Source organism: Manis javanica, chromosome 11 (genome assembly GCF_040802235.1).
Source record: "Manis javanica isolate MJ-LG chromosome 11, MJ_LKY, whole genome shotgun sequence".
NCBI lineage: Eukaryota > Metazoa > Chordata > Mammalia > Pholidota > Manidae > Manis > Manis javanica.
In genome coordinates, this window is record NC_133166.1 from 65,649,369 (window position 1) to 65,667,010 (window position 17,642).

The 17,642-nt window shown below is 38.9% G+C and overlaps 2 protein-coding genes across 20 annotated transcripts in view; one reads left to right on the forward strand and one right to left on the reverse strand.

Annotated features, from left to right (window-relative positions):
* Window positions 1-14,208, reverse strand: part of PHF21A (PHD finger protein 21A) — a 282,000-nt gene extending 267,792 nt beyond the window's left edge. For 9 of the 19 annotated variants that reach the window (XR_012122694.1, XM_073216482.1, XM_073216485.1 and 6 more), the window contains exon 1: window positions 13,732-13,869. The gene's annotated coding sequence lies outside the window, so the exon portion shown is untranslated. Of the gene's footprint in view, window positions 1-9,376; window positions 9,585-10,833; window positions 11,056-12,990; window positions 13,031-13,370; window positions 13,676-13,731 lie in introns of those variants that run through there. The other 10 variants (XM_073216474.1, XM_073216479.1, XM_073216471.1 and 7 more) reach the window with 8 other exon arrangements.
* LOC140844692 (uncharacterized) lies at window positions 13,723-17,343 on the forward strand. Its single transcript, XM_073217721.1, has 2 exons — window positions 13,723-13,928; window positions 14,216-17,343. The coding sequence occupies exons 1-2, from the start codon at window positions 13,723-13,725 to the stop codon at window positions 14,712-14,714; spliced, it is 705 nt and encodes a 234-aa protein (XP_073073822.1). The 3' UTR covers window positions 14,715-17,343.
* The last annotated feature ends 299 nt before the right edge of the window (window positions 17,344-17,642 follow it).

Genomic DNA, 17,642 nt, shown 5'->3' on the forward strand with positions numbered 1-17,642 from the left:
CATAGACTTAATATTTGTATATAAACATGTAATATATACAGTAAATAAATATACTGAAGAACAGGACTGAACCTGGAGGTAATGAGAACTTGACACAATGAGAACAGAACTACTGCAGCTCCCTCCATTGACATCGTAAAGTTGCCACATTTTCTGGGCTCTCTTTTGAATTAATGTGGCATCTGTTCCAAGTACAGCATGCTAACATTTTACTAAAAGATATTTTCATTCTACATTTGTATCTGGTTTGCTTTTTATTTGAACTCGTTTTATTTCAGTGGTCATTATTTCTTTACACCAAGTTGTCAATTTGGCATGCCTAATCTATCTGCCCTGAGCACAGAAAGGATGGAGAGGAACCATCAGCTTAAAGACCTCTAACAATAATAATTAAAATATGCTTGGCATACAGATTAAATAAAGAAAATACTATAAAGATTTTTGTGGGATTTTTAGTATCAGGTTCTGATAAGTTAACAGCATCTGTTCCTTTCAGAAAAAGAATTCTGCTCTGAGGTATTGGGGGTGGGGGCGGAAAGAAGTAAACAAAAACTAAATAGAATAATTCAAGTCACAAAGTTTGGTTCCCATGAAATGATTTTGATAATTTGCACATACCCAATTCTATCAAATGAGAACTGCTTTTTAAGACATCCTCACAAATACTGCAGCAGCAAGCCAAATACAACCACTTGTACTTAACATGCATGCTGCATACTCCACAATGTTATGTCATATCAGGCACAGAGAAGACGCTTACCAAGCTATGCTGCGTCCTGCGTTCTATAAACTGCCTAACAACAACAGAAAAAGGCACTGACATCTCCACAGTGGGAGTAAGAGTTGTCAGGGTTAGCAGCCTTTTTTCCTCTTTGGTCAACTCTGAAGGAAACAAATAAGGCTTGCATTTCTGTCTTTTAAGCTCACCTCTCTTAAGGCCTTTAGTCTCAATCTTTCAGCCTTTCACAGAAAGGCTGTTTCTTTAAAATTAAAAAGCTGCAAAAGATCACTCCAACTTAAAAGCCCCACACCTTGCACCAAATGTCCTCCAGGTGTCCCCACGGCTGCCTCTTCTGCCGAAGAATGCCTATCTAAAAGGACTAGTCACCAAGTGGATGCACCCACCCTGGGGAAGGAAGAGGGCCACAGAAAGAAATTACTACAACATATTTTTATATCTCACCCTATTTCATATTTTAACTTTCCTGTATGTTTTATAACATACATAAAACACTAGTTCAGAAAATTACATATAAATATACATTTACTGGTAGCCATAATTTTTTATTATTTGAAGATCACAGGTTAAGAAGGCTAACACTAGAATTAGAGAGGAAAATAATGCTCTGCAATTAACTTCCTCAAATTCTAGTCTCTGCCTCAGTTTTACCATCCATAACATAAACTGAGCCCTTTGTATGTTTATAAGACTATTTTGAAAAATAACAACACACTCTTTACAGCATGGACTGAGCCACACAAAATGAAAAACACATATGAATGCTACCAGTAAGAAATACTCTCATCCTGGCTTGTTACAACTTTGACTATACTATAATTTAAATAAGCTGCTACTACTATCAGATCCAATTCTTAGAATTTTAAGGCCAGGCTTCAGCACTTCACTAAAAGTGGGTCTAAATAAGCATAAAACACCTTAGATGGTAGGAGCACATTCTAGGATTAGAAAGAAAGACTTATTTTTATTGCTATAATGAAAAACTTATTACCTATGAAATAAAAGAGTTTAATTTAAAAATTACAAAGGGGAATTATGACTAATAATCTTAGCAACAAGTTAAAACTCTCAAGGCCAGAATCAAAAGATTATATTTAATGTAGATTATAAGGGCTTGACTCTTTTTTTTATAATGCCAGAAAAATGAATGGTACTCAAATAATTTACCTTTTTTACCCCTTTTCACTGCTTTAAAATATATGATAACATATTATCAGTATAGCATTTGGTGGTGGTTGAGTAAGTAGGGATAGGGATGGGAGTGAGATCAGGTGACAACACTACCCATAGAAAGATGTGAGTTCGAGGACTAATTCCTATGCAGGGTATCTATCTGTATGCCAATTAAGCAGTACTGGTTTGAGCTTCTACTAACTAAAGTATTACAAGAAATTTCTTAGTTTAAAACTTTGTAAATGTTGAATGAATGCCTCCAAGGAAGAGACCATCAGTTAAAAAAAAAAAGTCATGTGAAACCACAACTGATCTTTTTGTAAGGAGCTGCCAGAATAAACTAGTAGAATTTAATTCTGAAATGATGCCTCCTAAATTACTTGAGCAGGGCAGAAAACAATGTTGTCATTTTTAATTGGTTAACAGTTTTTAAAGTTTTACAATTAACAGTCACCATCTCAAAGGCATTAGGTGCAAGTAAAAAGAACGTAAAATGCTGTTTGCCTCACAGGTAATAATCAGTTTAGGGCATAGTTTTAGAATCTTCATGGATAAATCTTACCCACCTCTCTTCTTCAAACTCACTCCCACTTCCCACCTGAGCCTTATTTTTAAAAACAGGCAAGTTTCTTAAACAGCCACCTGAAAAATGTAAACTTCAAGAGAGTATTATGATATAATTCTATTTTTAAAGTGTGTGTGTGTGTGTGTTTATGCATTATACATACTTAAATTCACAGGAAAATTTCAAAGTAGAATGGGAATGGGATGACTTTAATTTTCTATTTCATACATATCTTTATGGCTAGAATTACTTTCATAACTCAGATGCATTGCCTATACACTTCTTAAGAGAAAGAACATTCATCAACAAAACCTCTAAAATGTTGATAGTTACACAGGACTAACTGAAACAGCAAACAAAACTATTTGTACTTACTAAGAAAATGTATAAAATAAAAATGTTAATGTGCCCAAATTCTAACCTTAAGAAATAGGTACTAGAGCCCACTCAATGCCAAGCACTGTGCCTGGCAATGGGTATACAATCATGACAAGACAGGCACTATTCCAAATGCCTTCCGTTGCATTCCATTCCCATGTTTATCATTTCCAAAATATTCAACCTAACCCAACCAAAATCAACATGAAACATTCTCATAGCTGCAGCCACTTAAATAAATCAAAAGTTTTTTAGTAACTTATTTTCTAGGTTTCTTTACAAATTTCATAGTTTGGTACAGCACTATGGACACTTAAAAAGAGGGGCTCTAGAATAAAACCAGGGTGCTTAAATTCAGGTTGTAGTATTTGCTACCTATATGATCCCAGGAAAACCTTCAATTTCCTCAGAATATTGTGGCAAAAATTAAAATTAAGTGAGATCCTATATACAAAAAAGTTTAACATTATACACAATAAACTCAGTAAAAGTTAAATTAGTATTATTAATATTATAACAGATTAACACTAAAGTACAAAGCTGTTCACACTTGTGAAACATTTAATGTCTTAGATCTATGCCATTTCTCAAAGAACATACATGTGTGTGTATATTTGTGTAAGTCTGTATATTAACACATAAACTTTTCAATATTTAAGCCCATAATTTTTTATTACCATAAAACACCAATACATTTATGATACTTATATATATACATTATATATGTGTGTGTGTATATATATATATATATTAGGTATATATACACACACACACATACATCAGTGCATACGGTCAAGAACTAAGCTGTAAATACACTTGTTGCTGGCCATGGAGGGAGGGGGTTCAGATCACCAATTAGGATTCTAACTCATATATTTAAATTGTTTAAAGTATTGACATTAACACAAAAGACAAATATCTTAAAATCTAGCCATCTATTAGTGATTAAAAATTCATATGTAGAGTTAACATTTGAACAATGTGAGTTATGGGTGCTAACCCCCATGCAGTCAAAACTCCACATATAACTTTTTATTCCACAAAAAACTAATAGCCTACCATGGATCAGAAAGCCTTACCAATAATATGAATAGTTAATATGAAACAATTAACACATTCTAATTGTTACATGCATTATTTACATTTCTTTAAACTACAAGTAGCATGATGTATGGTCTCTGTATGTTTTGATAAACAGCAACTTTTTATAATAGATATGTATATTTTATGGTAGTAAATGATAAAATAGACTAGTATCTACATATATTTCACCCACTCATTACATATTTAGCTTTTTCTTAAGTTTTTTCAGTATTTCTTGGCTATGTGGTTTGCAAGTTTTTTCAAATTGTCACAAATCTCAAAAAAATTTCCAATGTTTATTGCAAAAAATCCACATATGAGTGGACCTGTATAGTTCAAACCTGCATTGTCAATAAACTGTACTACTTTAGTCTATAAAGTACATTCATGAGTACTATCTCATCTAGTCCTTTTAAGACAGCATAGTGAAGGTGGCTCTTACCATTACCCCATTTTATCTTAGGGAAAAGTAAAACCCAGCAAGGCTGAATTTCCCAAGAGTGAACAGTTAGTGACAGGACTGGTCGGGTCTTCTGATATCATCACAACTGTTTCATGTACATTGGCCTGAGACATTTCATTAAAAAAAAAAAAACTGCTCAATAATTTAGGCATGTCAGAGACCTCTATATGGAATCACACACATGACTGCCAAGTTTTATTCTCCTTATTTCCAATTTTAGAATTTCAGGAATCATACCAGTATCTACAAATCACAGATGCAGAGAATTCATCAAAACCTGGTATTTCCTGCATTAGCCAATTAATACCAGAGACCATTTCCCTTGTATATTTAGCCCTTCGTATTTAACTTCTTCATAACTATTGAATTTATTTCATTTTAATGTTAGGTCTTGAAAAGAAAAGTTAATATAAATAAATAAAACCATTTACAATGTGGAAGTGTATCAGATCAGACTTCACAAAATTTTGACACATCTACAGGATCTATTTAATGTCTAATATACAGACATTAACAAATTTCAGTTCACATTTATGAGAGAAAGTAGGTTAGTACTATTACAGTAGGTTGGTTTGTTGTGTCAACAAGTACTTTAATAATTACTACTATAAAGGCAGAGTTTTCTTAAATGAACACAGTAGCCCTCAGCAATAAATTCCAGGAACTATGCACAAAGGAAAAAGCTGGAATAGATATTGGCCAAGCAGGTAAAAAAGACACTTCCCTGATTGTGCATACACTCAAACTAAGACACGTACATCACAACTTATGCTTACATTTTTCAATATTCCCAGGTGTCCCTTTCCCGTCTCAAAAAACTAAAATGGACCAGCCATACAGATAAAAATATCCTACAAGTTCAAGAGCCTAAAAGAAGTTAAAGAGTGTTCTAAAAGAGAAAAATAATGTAAAGACTTACAATCTTTTTAACCTAACACATTAAGTACAACTAGCAGGCCTGAAACAGCATTTTAGTTCTGGGGCTGCTCAGTCCTGTAACACCATGAATTGTGGTGATAGATTGGGTCTTGCGTCTAAACACACTGGAATTTTTCCAAGGTTACATACATGGTGACATGAGGAACATTTTTACAGCATCTTATTTCATTCATCAACTACTTTGGATGTTCTACCAGTGGAATCATTATCAACAAAGAAACTTTCATTATCTTTTGAACTTTCCAAAGTCAACTAAGGGCTATGGTACAGTGGCAAAGTGTACTAAATAGGCATACCTGAATCCTGGTCAAAATTCTGCTATGGCTGGTTGTTTGACTTTGGGCATGTATCACTTAGTAAGAAACTGAGGCACAAAGACATTTTATGTACAGCAAAAAATCCTAAGGAATTGCCACATCATTACCACAAGCCAAAAATCTCAAGGTCTTGTCAGAACAGGCTTCTGATCAAATATCGAGAGAGGAGTAATGTGAAGTATGCTATTTATTAAATAACAAGAACCACTACTACCACTACTGCTAATGCTAAACAGTTACTAAGGCTGTACTTTATGTCAGACACTGTGCTAAGCACTTCCAGAGATTTTAACATTGAATCCCCACAACATGCTGAATATTAGGTAATGAAGTTAAAGTATTAGAACCCTCAAAAGAACAGAAAATCCAATTTTACTAATGAAAATGCAGTTGATTATTAAACAACAAAAGGGTTAGGGGCACCAAATCCTGCTCAGTTGAAAATTCAACTTTTGACTCCCCCAAAACTTAACTACTAATAGCCTACAGTTGACAGGAAGTGTTACTGACAATACAAACAGTCAATTAACACATATTCTGTATGTTATATGTATTATACAGTATATCCTTATAGAGTAAGCTGGAGGAAAGAAAAGGTTTGTTCAAATTGTCACATCAAAAAATTTTCCAACATATTTATTGGAAAAACACCTCACATGTGGACAAGCACAGTTCAAGCCCGAGCTGTTCAATGGTCAACTGTATAAACCAATTATTAAAGAACCCTTACTTTTCTCTCTACCTTTCAGACTGTATCTTTGAGTATTAAGTTCAAGCTAAAACCGTATTAATTTTCCATGCAAAGAATACTGGGATTCGAGACATTGACAATTATTATAGAATAAAAAAAAACTCTGAACTTAAATAATGACACAAAAAACCTTCCATCCAACTTTACTCAATAACTGTCCCCAAAGAAAAGAGAATGGCATATATATCAGGCCCTATAATAATAAGCTTCTAATATCCATACTAGCAATCAATCATGCTATAATTATAAAATGACAAAAAAATCACAATTGCCAAGTAAAATTTTAAATATATAGACACACACAAATAATACTTAACGTTATTTTACATCTTAACAGCAACTGATAAAAATAACAAATTAATCTAAGGTAAACTAAAACACTGGGGTGATTCTGAAGACTCGCTTTAGGGTATCAGCACCATAATAATCAAAATATTAGCAATCAAACTTTACTTAGCATTAAGTTCTTACAGGCTTGGGAAGCTGTGTATAAAATGGAGTAGACAAGAGGGAAGGAAGGGTTCCCTGTACGGTTTAAATAGACTACAGATCCCAGCATGCAATGCTCTAATCTCAAAGCCACAATGCATCCTGGGACTTGTAGTTACTAAACCACTTCACCCCACCATAGTAACTTTCAAGAAAGTCAGAACGATATTTGACTAGATCTTATTATCAGGACCTAGTCAAATTCAAATCTAATTTGTTTGTTCTCTGCTTTGCCAGAACTTCTTTAGCATGTATTGGAAAAAGTATCAATTAATATTTAGATCAACATTTTCACATTAGAAAAACCTTATACAAGGTAAGCATATAAAAGGAATGCTTAAAAAGCCAGAAGATTTTATGTAATTTTTACTAAAAAATGTAATTTTTAAAACAACTTTTCAAAAATCTTGGTTGGATTGTTTCAAATGTCTCTATCCCCTTCCCCAAAAACGTTTTCATTGTTATACCAGGTTTTCACTTAACAGTCTTAAAGTTGTGTTTTATAAATTTTCGTGAAGACAAATTCTCATTAGAAAATATTTCTCTTATTCTAATACTGCACACTCTAATACTTCCCACTAGGAAATACATTCTTACAGTAATACACACATTAATACCATCACACACAAAAAACAACACTTAACTTCCTCTTTTGTCAAGTACTTACTCAATATTACATCCTCCACTCGTCAACACTCATTGCACACACAGGTTTCTGGAAAGAACACATAGCAAAAAAAAAGTCGAACTACAGGGGGCCCATTTCTCTTACCTACTGACCTCTTCTAAAAACACAAAGGATTTTTTTTTAAAGCTATCAATAACATGTCCCATGTGGATAATAAACCCAAGCCCACTAACAAATTATTGGGCTGTAATTTATATATATACAGTTTCTACACACACCCCTATTTTCTGCAAGACTGAGGAAGGAGGATGGGAAAGAACTAAGTACAATCTGCATCAGGAGGCCTAACACAGGTGGTGGGTTATTTTCAGGCAACAGCACCTTCACAAACATGCTGTGGAATACAGTCCAAGAAATTCCTAAGAAGGAAAGATAAGCTAGCACACAAATTTAACACAATCCAGCTAAAAATCACCTGCAACAAACCCTACTACATTTCACCATAAAAGTGACAGACTACCACAGGATCTGAAGCTTCATCAATACAACATACCGTCCATAAGGCCAGAGATAGCAGTTGCCATGGTTACTATCACCCACTTTTATCAGGAAATTTTTGTCAGTACTCTTAAGTTTTTGGTACTTATTTAAAGATTTTTTTAAAACCAGTTTAGGGTTTTGACTGTTGAGAGAAAAAAATCAACTACTGCTTGATTTGTAAGTATGCTGCATTAGAGATGCACATGGTTAACAACACTTGGATCTGCAGCAGAAAAAAATCAATTCCTTTCTGCTGCTCCTTCTCCTCAAGCACTGACAGTTTGTATTATCAATGCAGCCAAAACAATAAAACAAAACCCATCTTTTTGGCTTCTGTGTTTAAGTTTTTTTTTTTCCCCTTAGGCCCACAGAGTCAAAATAAAGCCTAGATCACCAACCTGTTAAGCCCCATCCCTTTCCTATCTCCACATTACAGGTTCACTTTTTTGTCTACTTAAAAAAGCAAAAAACATTTCCACAGATGATTCCAAAATGTAGGAAAGAATAGCTTCCTTCAACCAAGACCTGCTAACTATTTTTTGTTTCTAAAAAAAGGGGTGCTTTGCAGTGTAGTGGAGGGGTATTCAAACTGCCAAACAAGATCTGGTCTAAGAAAGTTGCTTTAGAAAAGACCAAAGGATGAATGAACTTCACATCATACTCTAAAAGGGAAGAGTTCACTACCACCCCAGTGCAACACTGAATTGATAGACAAGTAATATAAAGGCTATTTTTTAAAGTCTTAAAACATTGTCACAAAAGATAAGTCTTCAGAAATGTAGTACACAAATAAGAACTATATGAAAGCCTATAAAATAGTATGGCCACGTATATACACAAACACAAAAGAAGAAAATATATGCTATTTAAAAATAATTATCTAAAATAAATTTAATGCAGTGTTACCCCTTTAAAAAAAATCTGAAAGCAGCAAAAATACACACCTGGGAAAATTAAAGTGACCAAAATATATTCTGTGCTCCTAAACAATACTTAGGGCCTACAAAAAAATCCATGTACAAAAAGCTCCTGAGAAGTCAACATAAGTCATTAATATTTCCCAGCACAAATTAACATGAAGACTCAAACATGTTTTAAGAAATCAGTTCTGGAATATAAATGTAAAGGAATTCTGTCAAAGATAAGAGACAGAAAACTTTAATCCTTCTCTCCCTTTGAAAAGTAATTAAACACAAAACCTTCAGCAATAAAATACAACAAAATTTAAAAGAACATTAATACAACATTAATTTCAGCATTCCCTCCAAAAAATCTTTATTATTGTCTATAGGATGAAAAAGTTACTATTACCCTGAGAAGAAGTTTCATTTTTATATAAACAGTTAAAGTTTTTCTCACTCTTCACAGAAGCAAGTTTCTCTACTTAATTTCCAATTGGGGCTATTTCATAAGAAGGCACAACTCAAGGCTCTGAGTTTTAAACTTTTGGGTTATTTTTACACAAAAATATTTCAGTGCACTCCTCTAGATTTGAGTAGTCATTTCCTTATGCATCCCTCTGAAAAAGAAAAACAAAAATTATGTACATGTGTACTTAATACTGATGCATACGGATATACATCTTTTTCACTTTGAAACATACCTGAAATTTTTAGTTAGTAAGGATTTTTCAAAAAGCAAAATCAATCAAAACCTTAATCATGACATGTTACTCTGCATAAATAACAATCTATGTAAGAATTCAGGAACTTAAATATTCACTAAAATTAACTACTATCACATCAATGGAGAACTGAAGAAAAACTTTAATAGCAGATACACATTTCACAAGATCTATAAAAGGAAAAATGATCTTTTTTTTGAATTATGAGAAACTGCCTAAGTAGCACTTTTTTAAACAAAGCTTCAACACTGTAACAAAGAGCTTTTTGGTAACCCTAGCAGTATTAAAAAAAAAAAAAACTTCATAAAGTGTCCAGGTTGCACTTTTAATACACTTCCCAAATGATACGGAGAAAGTTAACATTTAAAGACAGAAGCGTCTGTCTTAGTTCTATCTCAATACTAACATCTGCATGGCATCTGACAATTTACAAAGAACTGTCACATGCATTCTCTCATTCCACCTGAGAAAAAATTACAGTATTATGCCTAGAAAACAGACTTCAAAGGTTTGTATTTCCTACACATTCCTAAGTTTTTAAAACTTTGATATAAAACTTTATAAGTCATCACAGCAGCATATTTCCCGTAATAAATCAATTCACCTAACACTAACAGCTGTAAATGCTATGAAATTACTTTCATGCAGTTATTATTAAGAGTTACTAATGGACATATCAACAATGACCTCTACCAACAGATAAAACTTTACTTATAGTTCAAGAATCTCAGTCTTTGGAGGCCAACTCAAATACATCAATGCCTAAAAATTTATCTACTAGGGTCACTGTCCATAGATTCAAGGAAAAAAAAAACACGTAAAAAAGTCTACAATATCTGAAATGGCTGTAAACAAAAGTTTGTATGACTCAGATCATCAAAAAACCTAAAGCCACAAGTCATACCAACTTTTGTTTACAGCCATTGCACACAATTTTTAAAAATATGTGTTGAACATACAACTCACCAACACAAGACTAACTCCTCTTCAAAACAAAATAATTCTAACAGCAGTAAACCAGGCATTCTTAAACTAGCCACAGTAACAAACCTGTGTGTAACATTGTAAGCAGGTAAAAGGCAATTCAAGACCTAAGTTTCAAGTAATAAATGTAATTTATTAATGGAATTTTTAATGGACTTACTCAAAATCTTTCTGGAACTTTAAGGTGTTAATTCTGTTGCTTAGGTGAAGCTAAGTAGAGCAGTAACAACTGGCAAGTTCTTCACAACTCAGATTTGCTTTGTCTTGCTGTAGCACCTCCTGCTGGATAGCATTTAGAGTTCTTCAAGTAAGCAGAAGAAGAGTATTTCTGAGGCAGCTCCTTCCAGATGACTGAATGGCAAGAAGGATGGACCACTCAAAGCTAAAATAAATAGAGCCCCATCCATCACTTATACCTCTTTAAAAAAAATCTAGCACAGGTAGGAGTTTTTCTTAACCTACTACTATTCCACTTCCATAAAAACCTGCCTGAGTCCAAAGTGCAACATGCCTAAATAAAGTTTGCAAAATTATCTAAAAACAATGCTAAAAAGCCTTTAAAAGCACTCAAGCAAAAGACTTTATTATGGCCAGCCAAGCAATGCCAGTCATAGTGCAAACACTATGTTGACAAAAGCAAAAGTCTGACATAGAAAAAAGTACCTGGCATATTTCTAAAGTATTTGCCAGAAGTTTTGTGTTTTTAGGAATTTTCTCCACTATTACTATGCTGTTCACCTAAGGATAGTTGTACATCTAAGTTTTAAGTACAAAGATTTTTTTATAAACATGAATTAAACTGCACACAAAAGTTTCCTTTTTGCATCAGAAGATATGTCCTGAGATTTTAAAACATATTCCTCACTTTTTAAATGGCCTTTGTAAGCTGTTTTAAGTCCAAAATATAGATTTCATTTACAAGTGGAGATAGAAAAAGAGAATAGGAACGAACTTACCAAAATAAAAATGAATAATAGTACTTCCAGTAAAAATACAGTAACAGTGTCCTACAATGCTGTGAAACATATCGCGAAACTTAAAAAAAGGGGAGGGGTCTATCTTCAAAAACCGAAAGAAAAGCTGACCTATTTATTTCTACTGCCCAAACATGAGTGAACACCACATGTAAACAAACAACATAAACACTGAAAAGTACACTTAAATGTCTTAGCCCCAATTTCAGTCTTCTTACCAGGTCCTCACTGAAGCCACAGATGCAGATGAGTATCCTCTCTTAAAGAGAGTCCATATCCCTGCCCTGAAGAACCCTATAAAGTGTGCCTAAGAAAAGGCTTCCTTCCTAGAGTGCACAATTATTTTTAAAAACTTTCATCAGTCCCTATTAATCTGATTCTAATATTGTTGTCAATTATTAATGTATAAATATTCTTCCTTCTCTAACGTCCTCAGCTCTAGCATCTACATTCCTGACACCTACTATTAACAAAAATGCACAACTCGCACAGGAGGTATGGGGCAAATCTTTGAAATCCAAAACACAGACACAAAGTTCACTGTCAAGGCCAGTGCTGAGACCAACACACGCCAGGACCTTAACTCACATTTAAAATTCTAGAAAGCCATACTTGCAGAGACATCATTTAAAAACACACAACGTGGACTTGCAGTGAGATTCTCTACTTCAAGACCTAAACAAAGAATATTTCAACATATGCCCGGAATATGATGACACCAGATTCACCAATGAAAACAAAACCTGCCTACCATTAGCAGTCGTACCCTCATCTCAACAACTCAACTACTTAGAAATCACTCTCAGCACATCTGCACCCTACAACAGGCGTGTGGCCTTCTCCGGGGGTGCAAGCCACAGACAAAGTTGAAAGGAGGCATTCTTTCCCCGATGCCCAATCTCGGTATCAACCCCTCCCCTACTAGGGCCACCTAGATGCTACCCACCATCGCGAACGTGGTCAGGGGAGAAAAGAATGCTAACAGCACCGCTCAGCAGAATAAAGAGATAGGAGAGGATGACGAGAAGTGTTGGGAACTGCGTGCACGACGGGGCTGGACCAAACGGAAAGAGTCCCACTCCGCGCGCCCCTCCCCCCCGGCGGGGGCGCGGGCGGGGGAGGGGAGGCTGCGGCCCCTCTCGGAGCGGCCTATGGGCCCCGGCCCGCGCGGGGTCCCGGGGGTGCCCCGCGACCGCGGGCGGAGGGGGCGAGTGCGGGAGGGCCGGCCCCGGGGTGAGGGGTGCAGGCAGACTCTCTGGAATAACAAGTTGCAGAAGAAGAAGAATAAGCGGAATTTCCCCAACGCTGCTTCGACCACCCAAGACAAATGCACCAACACTTACACACACACACGCACGGGCTCGGCAGCGTCAGCAGCCGCAGCTTTTTTTTAAAGCCAGATCCCACAGTCACCAAACAAGATGGTTTTCAAAAAAAAAAAAAATTAAATAAATAACCATAATAAAACTTGCCCCCGACAGCATCCCGAGGTGGGGGTGGGGTGGGGATGGGGGTGAGGGAGCCTAGCCGACCACCCCCAGGCCCGGGAGAACCGGAGGGGGCGGCCGCAGCTTCGCGCCCCCGCCCCCGCCGGCAGCCCCCTCCCTGGTCCCCCGCCGGGACAATGTGACGCCCCCTCCCGCAGCCCCCCGCGCGCCGCCTCTGTCACCCGCTCCGGCCCTGCACTCAGCGCCCAGGTTCCCGAGGCTGCTCATAAACTTACTTCCAATTTATCCTGGGGAAGGGTGGAGGGCAGCGGGAAGGAAGGGGGAGACAAGGTTTTTCCATTGTCTTTTTTTAGGGGGGAGAAATAGGAAGGGCACACAGGGGGGCGCCCCAAAGGGGAAGTTACTGCTCAAATCTCAAGTTGACGGAGGGGTCCTGATGAGAACACCCCCCTTCCCTCCTCCCTCCCACACACCCCTCCCCTCCCCCTGCCTCCCCCCAACAAACTCCGAGCAGGCAGCCCCTGTTCCTCCCAGAGACAAACACCAGAGACAGACAGAGACGGGAGGGGGAGGGGAGGGAGGGAGGGGAAGCAGCTACTCGAGAAAGAGGAAAGTGAGGAGAGGAGAATGGAAAACCTGGGATACTGCACCCTCCTGCTGCTGGCGGCTGTCCCCCTGGCAGCTGGAGGCAGGAACTCTGAGCAGGAGCAGCGGGAGGAGGAGGAGGAGGGAACTCTTCTTCATGGGAGGGAGGGAAGAAGCTGGAGCTGCTGCCGCCGCTGTACTGCTGCTCTGGGCCTCTCGCACTTTTTAGGTATTAGTGTGTTAAGATGGTAGGTTGTTCCCTTCTCCCTCCTCCTCCTCCTCCTCCTCGCCTCTCCGCTCCCTCTCTCACTCTCACTCTCTCACTCTCTCTCTCTCTGGGCTGTTTCTTTCCTCTTCCCCAGGCAAGGGGGGGCTGGGAGGAGGGGGTGGGGGGAGGAACTGGATCCTCCTCCTCCGGGAGACACACACAGGCCTCGGGCCGGAATAGGGATGGGGGGTAGTCAGAGCAGCAGGAGAGAAACTGTGGGAGACAAACAAGCCCAACTCTTCATCATCCTCCTCCTCCTCCTCTCAGCAGCAGCAGCAAGCACCACCAGCCCATTCACCACCCGGCCCGGACCGCAGCACCTCCGCCGCCTCAGCCCGGGGATCCCTCCGCCCAGGCCCAGACACACTCGCCCGCGCGGGAGCTCGCCGCGCGGCCCCGCCGGCCCGCCGCCGCCGCCGCCGTGCGCGTGCCCGCCGCTCCCGAGAGCCGGGCGAAAGGGACTGGGGCTGGGAAAGCGGGGATGAGGGCGGGGGAGAGGAGGTGCCGGGGTAGAGGGGCACGGCGGGGAGGGAGGGGGCTGCCGGGCGGAGTTGTACGGCGGCCGTACCGAGCCGCCGCGCCTCTGCCCGCAGCTCCGGGACGCACGCCCTCCTCCCCAGGGGCGACGGACCCGCGGAGGGGGGGACAGTGGGGGCCCGCGGCGGACGGACTACTTGACGTGTCGGTGCGGCGAATTTATTTCACTTTGCCTAAGGAACGGGGTGTGCTGCGGTCCCCATTGCCTAGGGAAAAAACCCGGATGTAAAGTGAGTGAAACTAAACTAGAGTGAAGTAGGGCAGCAGCAGCCAAACTCCAGTGCAGCGGCGGCGACGGCGGTGTGATGGGCCTGAGCGCGGAGCACAGGCTGCTGAACTCCGGTGCCGCCGCAGTGATGGGCCCGTGCAGCGCCGTAGCTCGGTTCCCGTGTAGCTGCAGCCGAGGCGAGGCCGGAGCCCGCTGCGGCCCCCCTAACTCAGCGGCCCAAGCCCAACTGCCCCTCCCGCCGCCAGGAGCTGCAAAGGGCTCCGGAGCGGCCCCAACTCCCTCCAGTGCAACAGCAGTTTCAGGGGGAGAAGAAAAGCCGAGCGGGTTGCAGCGAAGAGAAGCAATGGGGAAGCACTGCAATGGGGGAGCGTGGTCCAGGCAACAGGAGAAAGATGTAACCTCAAGTCGAATGCAACATGCAGCCCCCTGCCGCCGCTCGCCCGCTCCCTCCTATCGCCACTCCGCCCCCTTTCCAAATAACTACCCTTGAACCACTTTATTAGCTGTACTTAGTCCCACGCTTGCTTCGGGGAGGGGCGGGAGACGGGGGTCCTTCCCTCACCTTTATTTATTGCTGCTTTCTCCCCCCTCTCCATGTTTTTTATTCCTAAGTTCTTTTGTTCTAAGGGGGATGATGGCATTTACTTTTCTGCTTTGTGTGGCAGTGCAATCACTGGGAATCGGCCACGTATAATCCGGCGGTTTGTCATATTTTATTAGTGAAAGTATTTTATGCCTATTCCACCTCCAAGGACTATAACATAGAGACCTGCAGGGAGGAAAAAAATATGAGAAGAATTCTTGTTTTCAGAGATTTCTTGGCGTGGAGGACTAGGGGAGGGTCTTTTTTTTTTTTTTTTTTTTTTTTGGAGAGGGTTTATTTAGATTTTTAAGTCGATAGTTTTCAACTTAAAGCATAATGTTTTTGTGTGGCTATACTACTGGATTCTAAAATAACCCGTAACCACAATAAAGAAAAAAAGTCAAAAATCCTAGATTAAAAAAAAAACCCTCCTGGACAGTGATATTATCTGTTCTGTGCAGCACCCTGGACTTAACATAGTGATGGCCTTCGAATGTTTAACAATAAACCCCAACCATAACTGAATACAAATAGGGGGTAGGGGGTTGTTTTTAAGGCTCAACACTTTTGTAGCAGCTGCCACTACGCATTTTTCAGGCGCTGATTAGCCACGCAACTCCCATAGGCATGAAGTCCGGTTTTTGCAGATAAAGAGCAACAGTGGTGAAATGATTTGCCCAAAGTCAAAGTGAGTCATTGACGGAACCCGAAATAGCCTTGGACTGTATCACATCTATTACTAGTCACATATTTCTATGTAATAGTATTTCCTCCAGGAAATAAATAGTATTTAAAAATAAATAGATGTCCTTTACCTTGTTATGTATTTCCACCAGAGGTGCTTTGAGATCCTTGGATATGAAGGTATTTTCTTCTGTGACCTATGAAATTAAGTTTAGTTTCTCAAAAAAGGCAATTCAAAAAAATTCTGATTTCTTAAAGCTGAAAAAAGTATGGGCTTTATTTTATATGTGTAGGACATTTAGTACTCGAGCTTTATGTTTAAAAAAAATTCACAGGGAAAGTGTGTAAGAGTTTGAGAGTGAAAATGAAAATCCCTATAAATGATTCAAGAAACCTAGATGAACTCATAAGGTTGTGAAACTAAACCCGTAACACAGTCAAGATGAATAACAGAAGGACGAGTTGGGCAGTAAGACCCAGCTTTACCACCTGGAGCTAACTGATGTATTTAAAAGATCAGTTAAGGCAGGGGCCCTTTCAAGTGGGACCCACTAGGCACCAGAACCATAACCTAATGGTGTCATTTCAAATCAACCCAGTCTCAAAATTTTTTCAGAGCAAGACTGCTTTAGTGTTCTTTCTGGGAAGAAAGTTTAAAATGTTTCAGAATTTAGTAGAAAAAAATTCATAAACTCAAATTGTGTCTGAATATGTAAAATGCTGTAAAACAGAAGTCAGCAGACCTTTTTCTATAAAAGCCCAGATAGTAAATACCTTAGGCTTTGCAAACCGTACAGTCACAGCTTCTCAACTCTATGTGCTATATAGCACAAAAGCAGCCATAGAAAATACATAAACAAATAAGCCCAGCTATATTCTAATAAAGCTTTTATTTATGGGCCTTGTCATTTGAATTTCATGTACTTTTCATGTGTCAAAAAATACTCTTGATTTTTAAACCACTAAAAAAAATGAAAAAACATTCTTAGCTTGTGGGCCTAACAAAATGAGGGGGTGGGCAGGATTGGGCCACAGGCTGTCCTTCACTGACCCTGGCTTTAGGAAACTTAAAATTGAAAAGCCTCCAAACTTCTTACACCAGAGGGTGCTTGGTTATTAAGGTGTTTGTAATAAAAAATCAGTATCATGCAAAAATCATGTTTTCGATATTTACACTTAATTAAAAATATTTTTTCTAACACTCCTGTAACTATCAAACTCTATGGAAAAGAATATTACAGCTTGTGATTCATTGACAGACCATATTTCCGTTTACATAGAAAGATGGTAAAGAGAAGTGGAACCAAAGGGACCTAGATTCTGACACTTATAGCAAGTATCACTTCTTTTTTGGTAAGGCATCTTGGGTAAGTTAACCTCTCAGAGCCTTAGTTTTCCTTATGTAGCTATTAACACCTAGTTTGCAGGGCTGTTAAGAAGACAAATAATCTGTGTAAGTGCTTACCACAGTGCCTGGCATATAATACATCTTTCCCTGTGCCCTCAAATTCATTTTCGGAGTTAACGTAACTCTGGGGAGGATGAACATGTGGAGTCCTAATATCTCGTCAATGCAGATGGGGCATATGAGGTCCAAAGAGTCTCAGGGTAATTCAAAGTTGTGGGATTGGTATTGTTATATATTTTAATGGGTCTTTCTC

Bases quoted from the DNA above. Each gene is read 5' to 3' on its own strand.
- LOC140844692 (XM_073217721.1), top strand. From the start codon at position 13,723: ATGGAAAACCTGGGATACTGCACCCTCCTGCTGCTGGCGGCTGTCCCC. The intron at 13,929-14,215 runs GTAGGTTGTTCC...TCCTCCTCTCAG, and splicing joins GGTATTAGTGTGTTAAGATG to CAGCAGCAGCAAGCACCACC.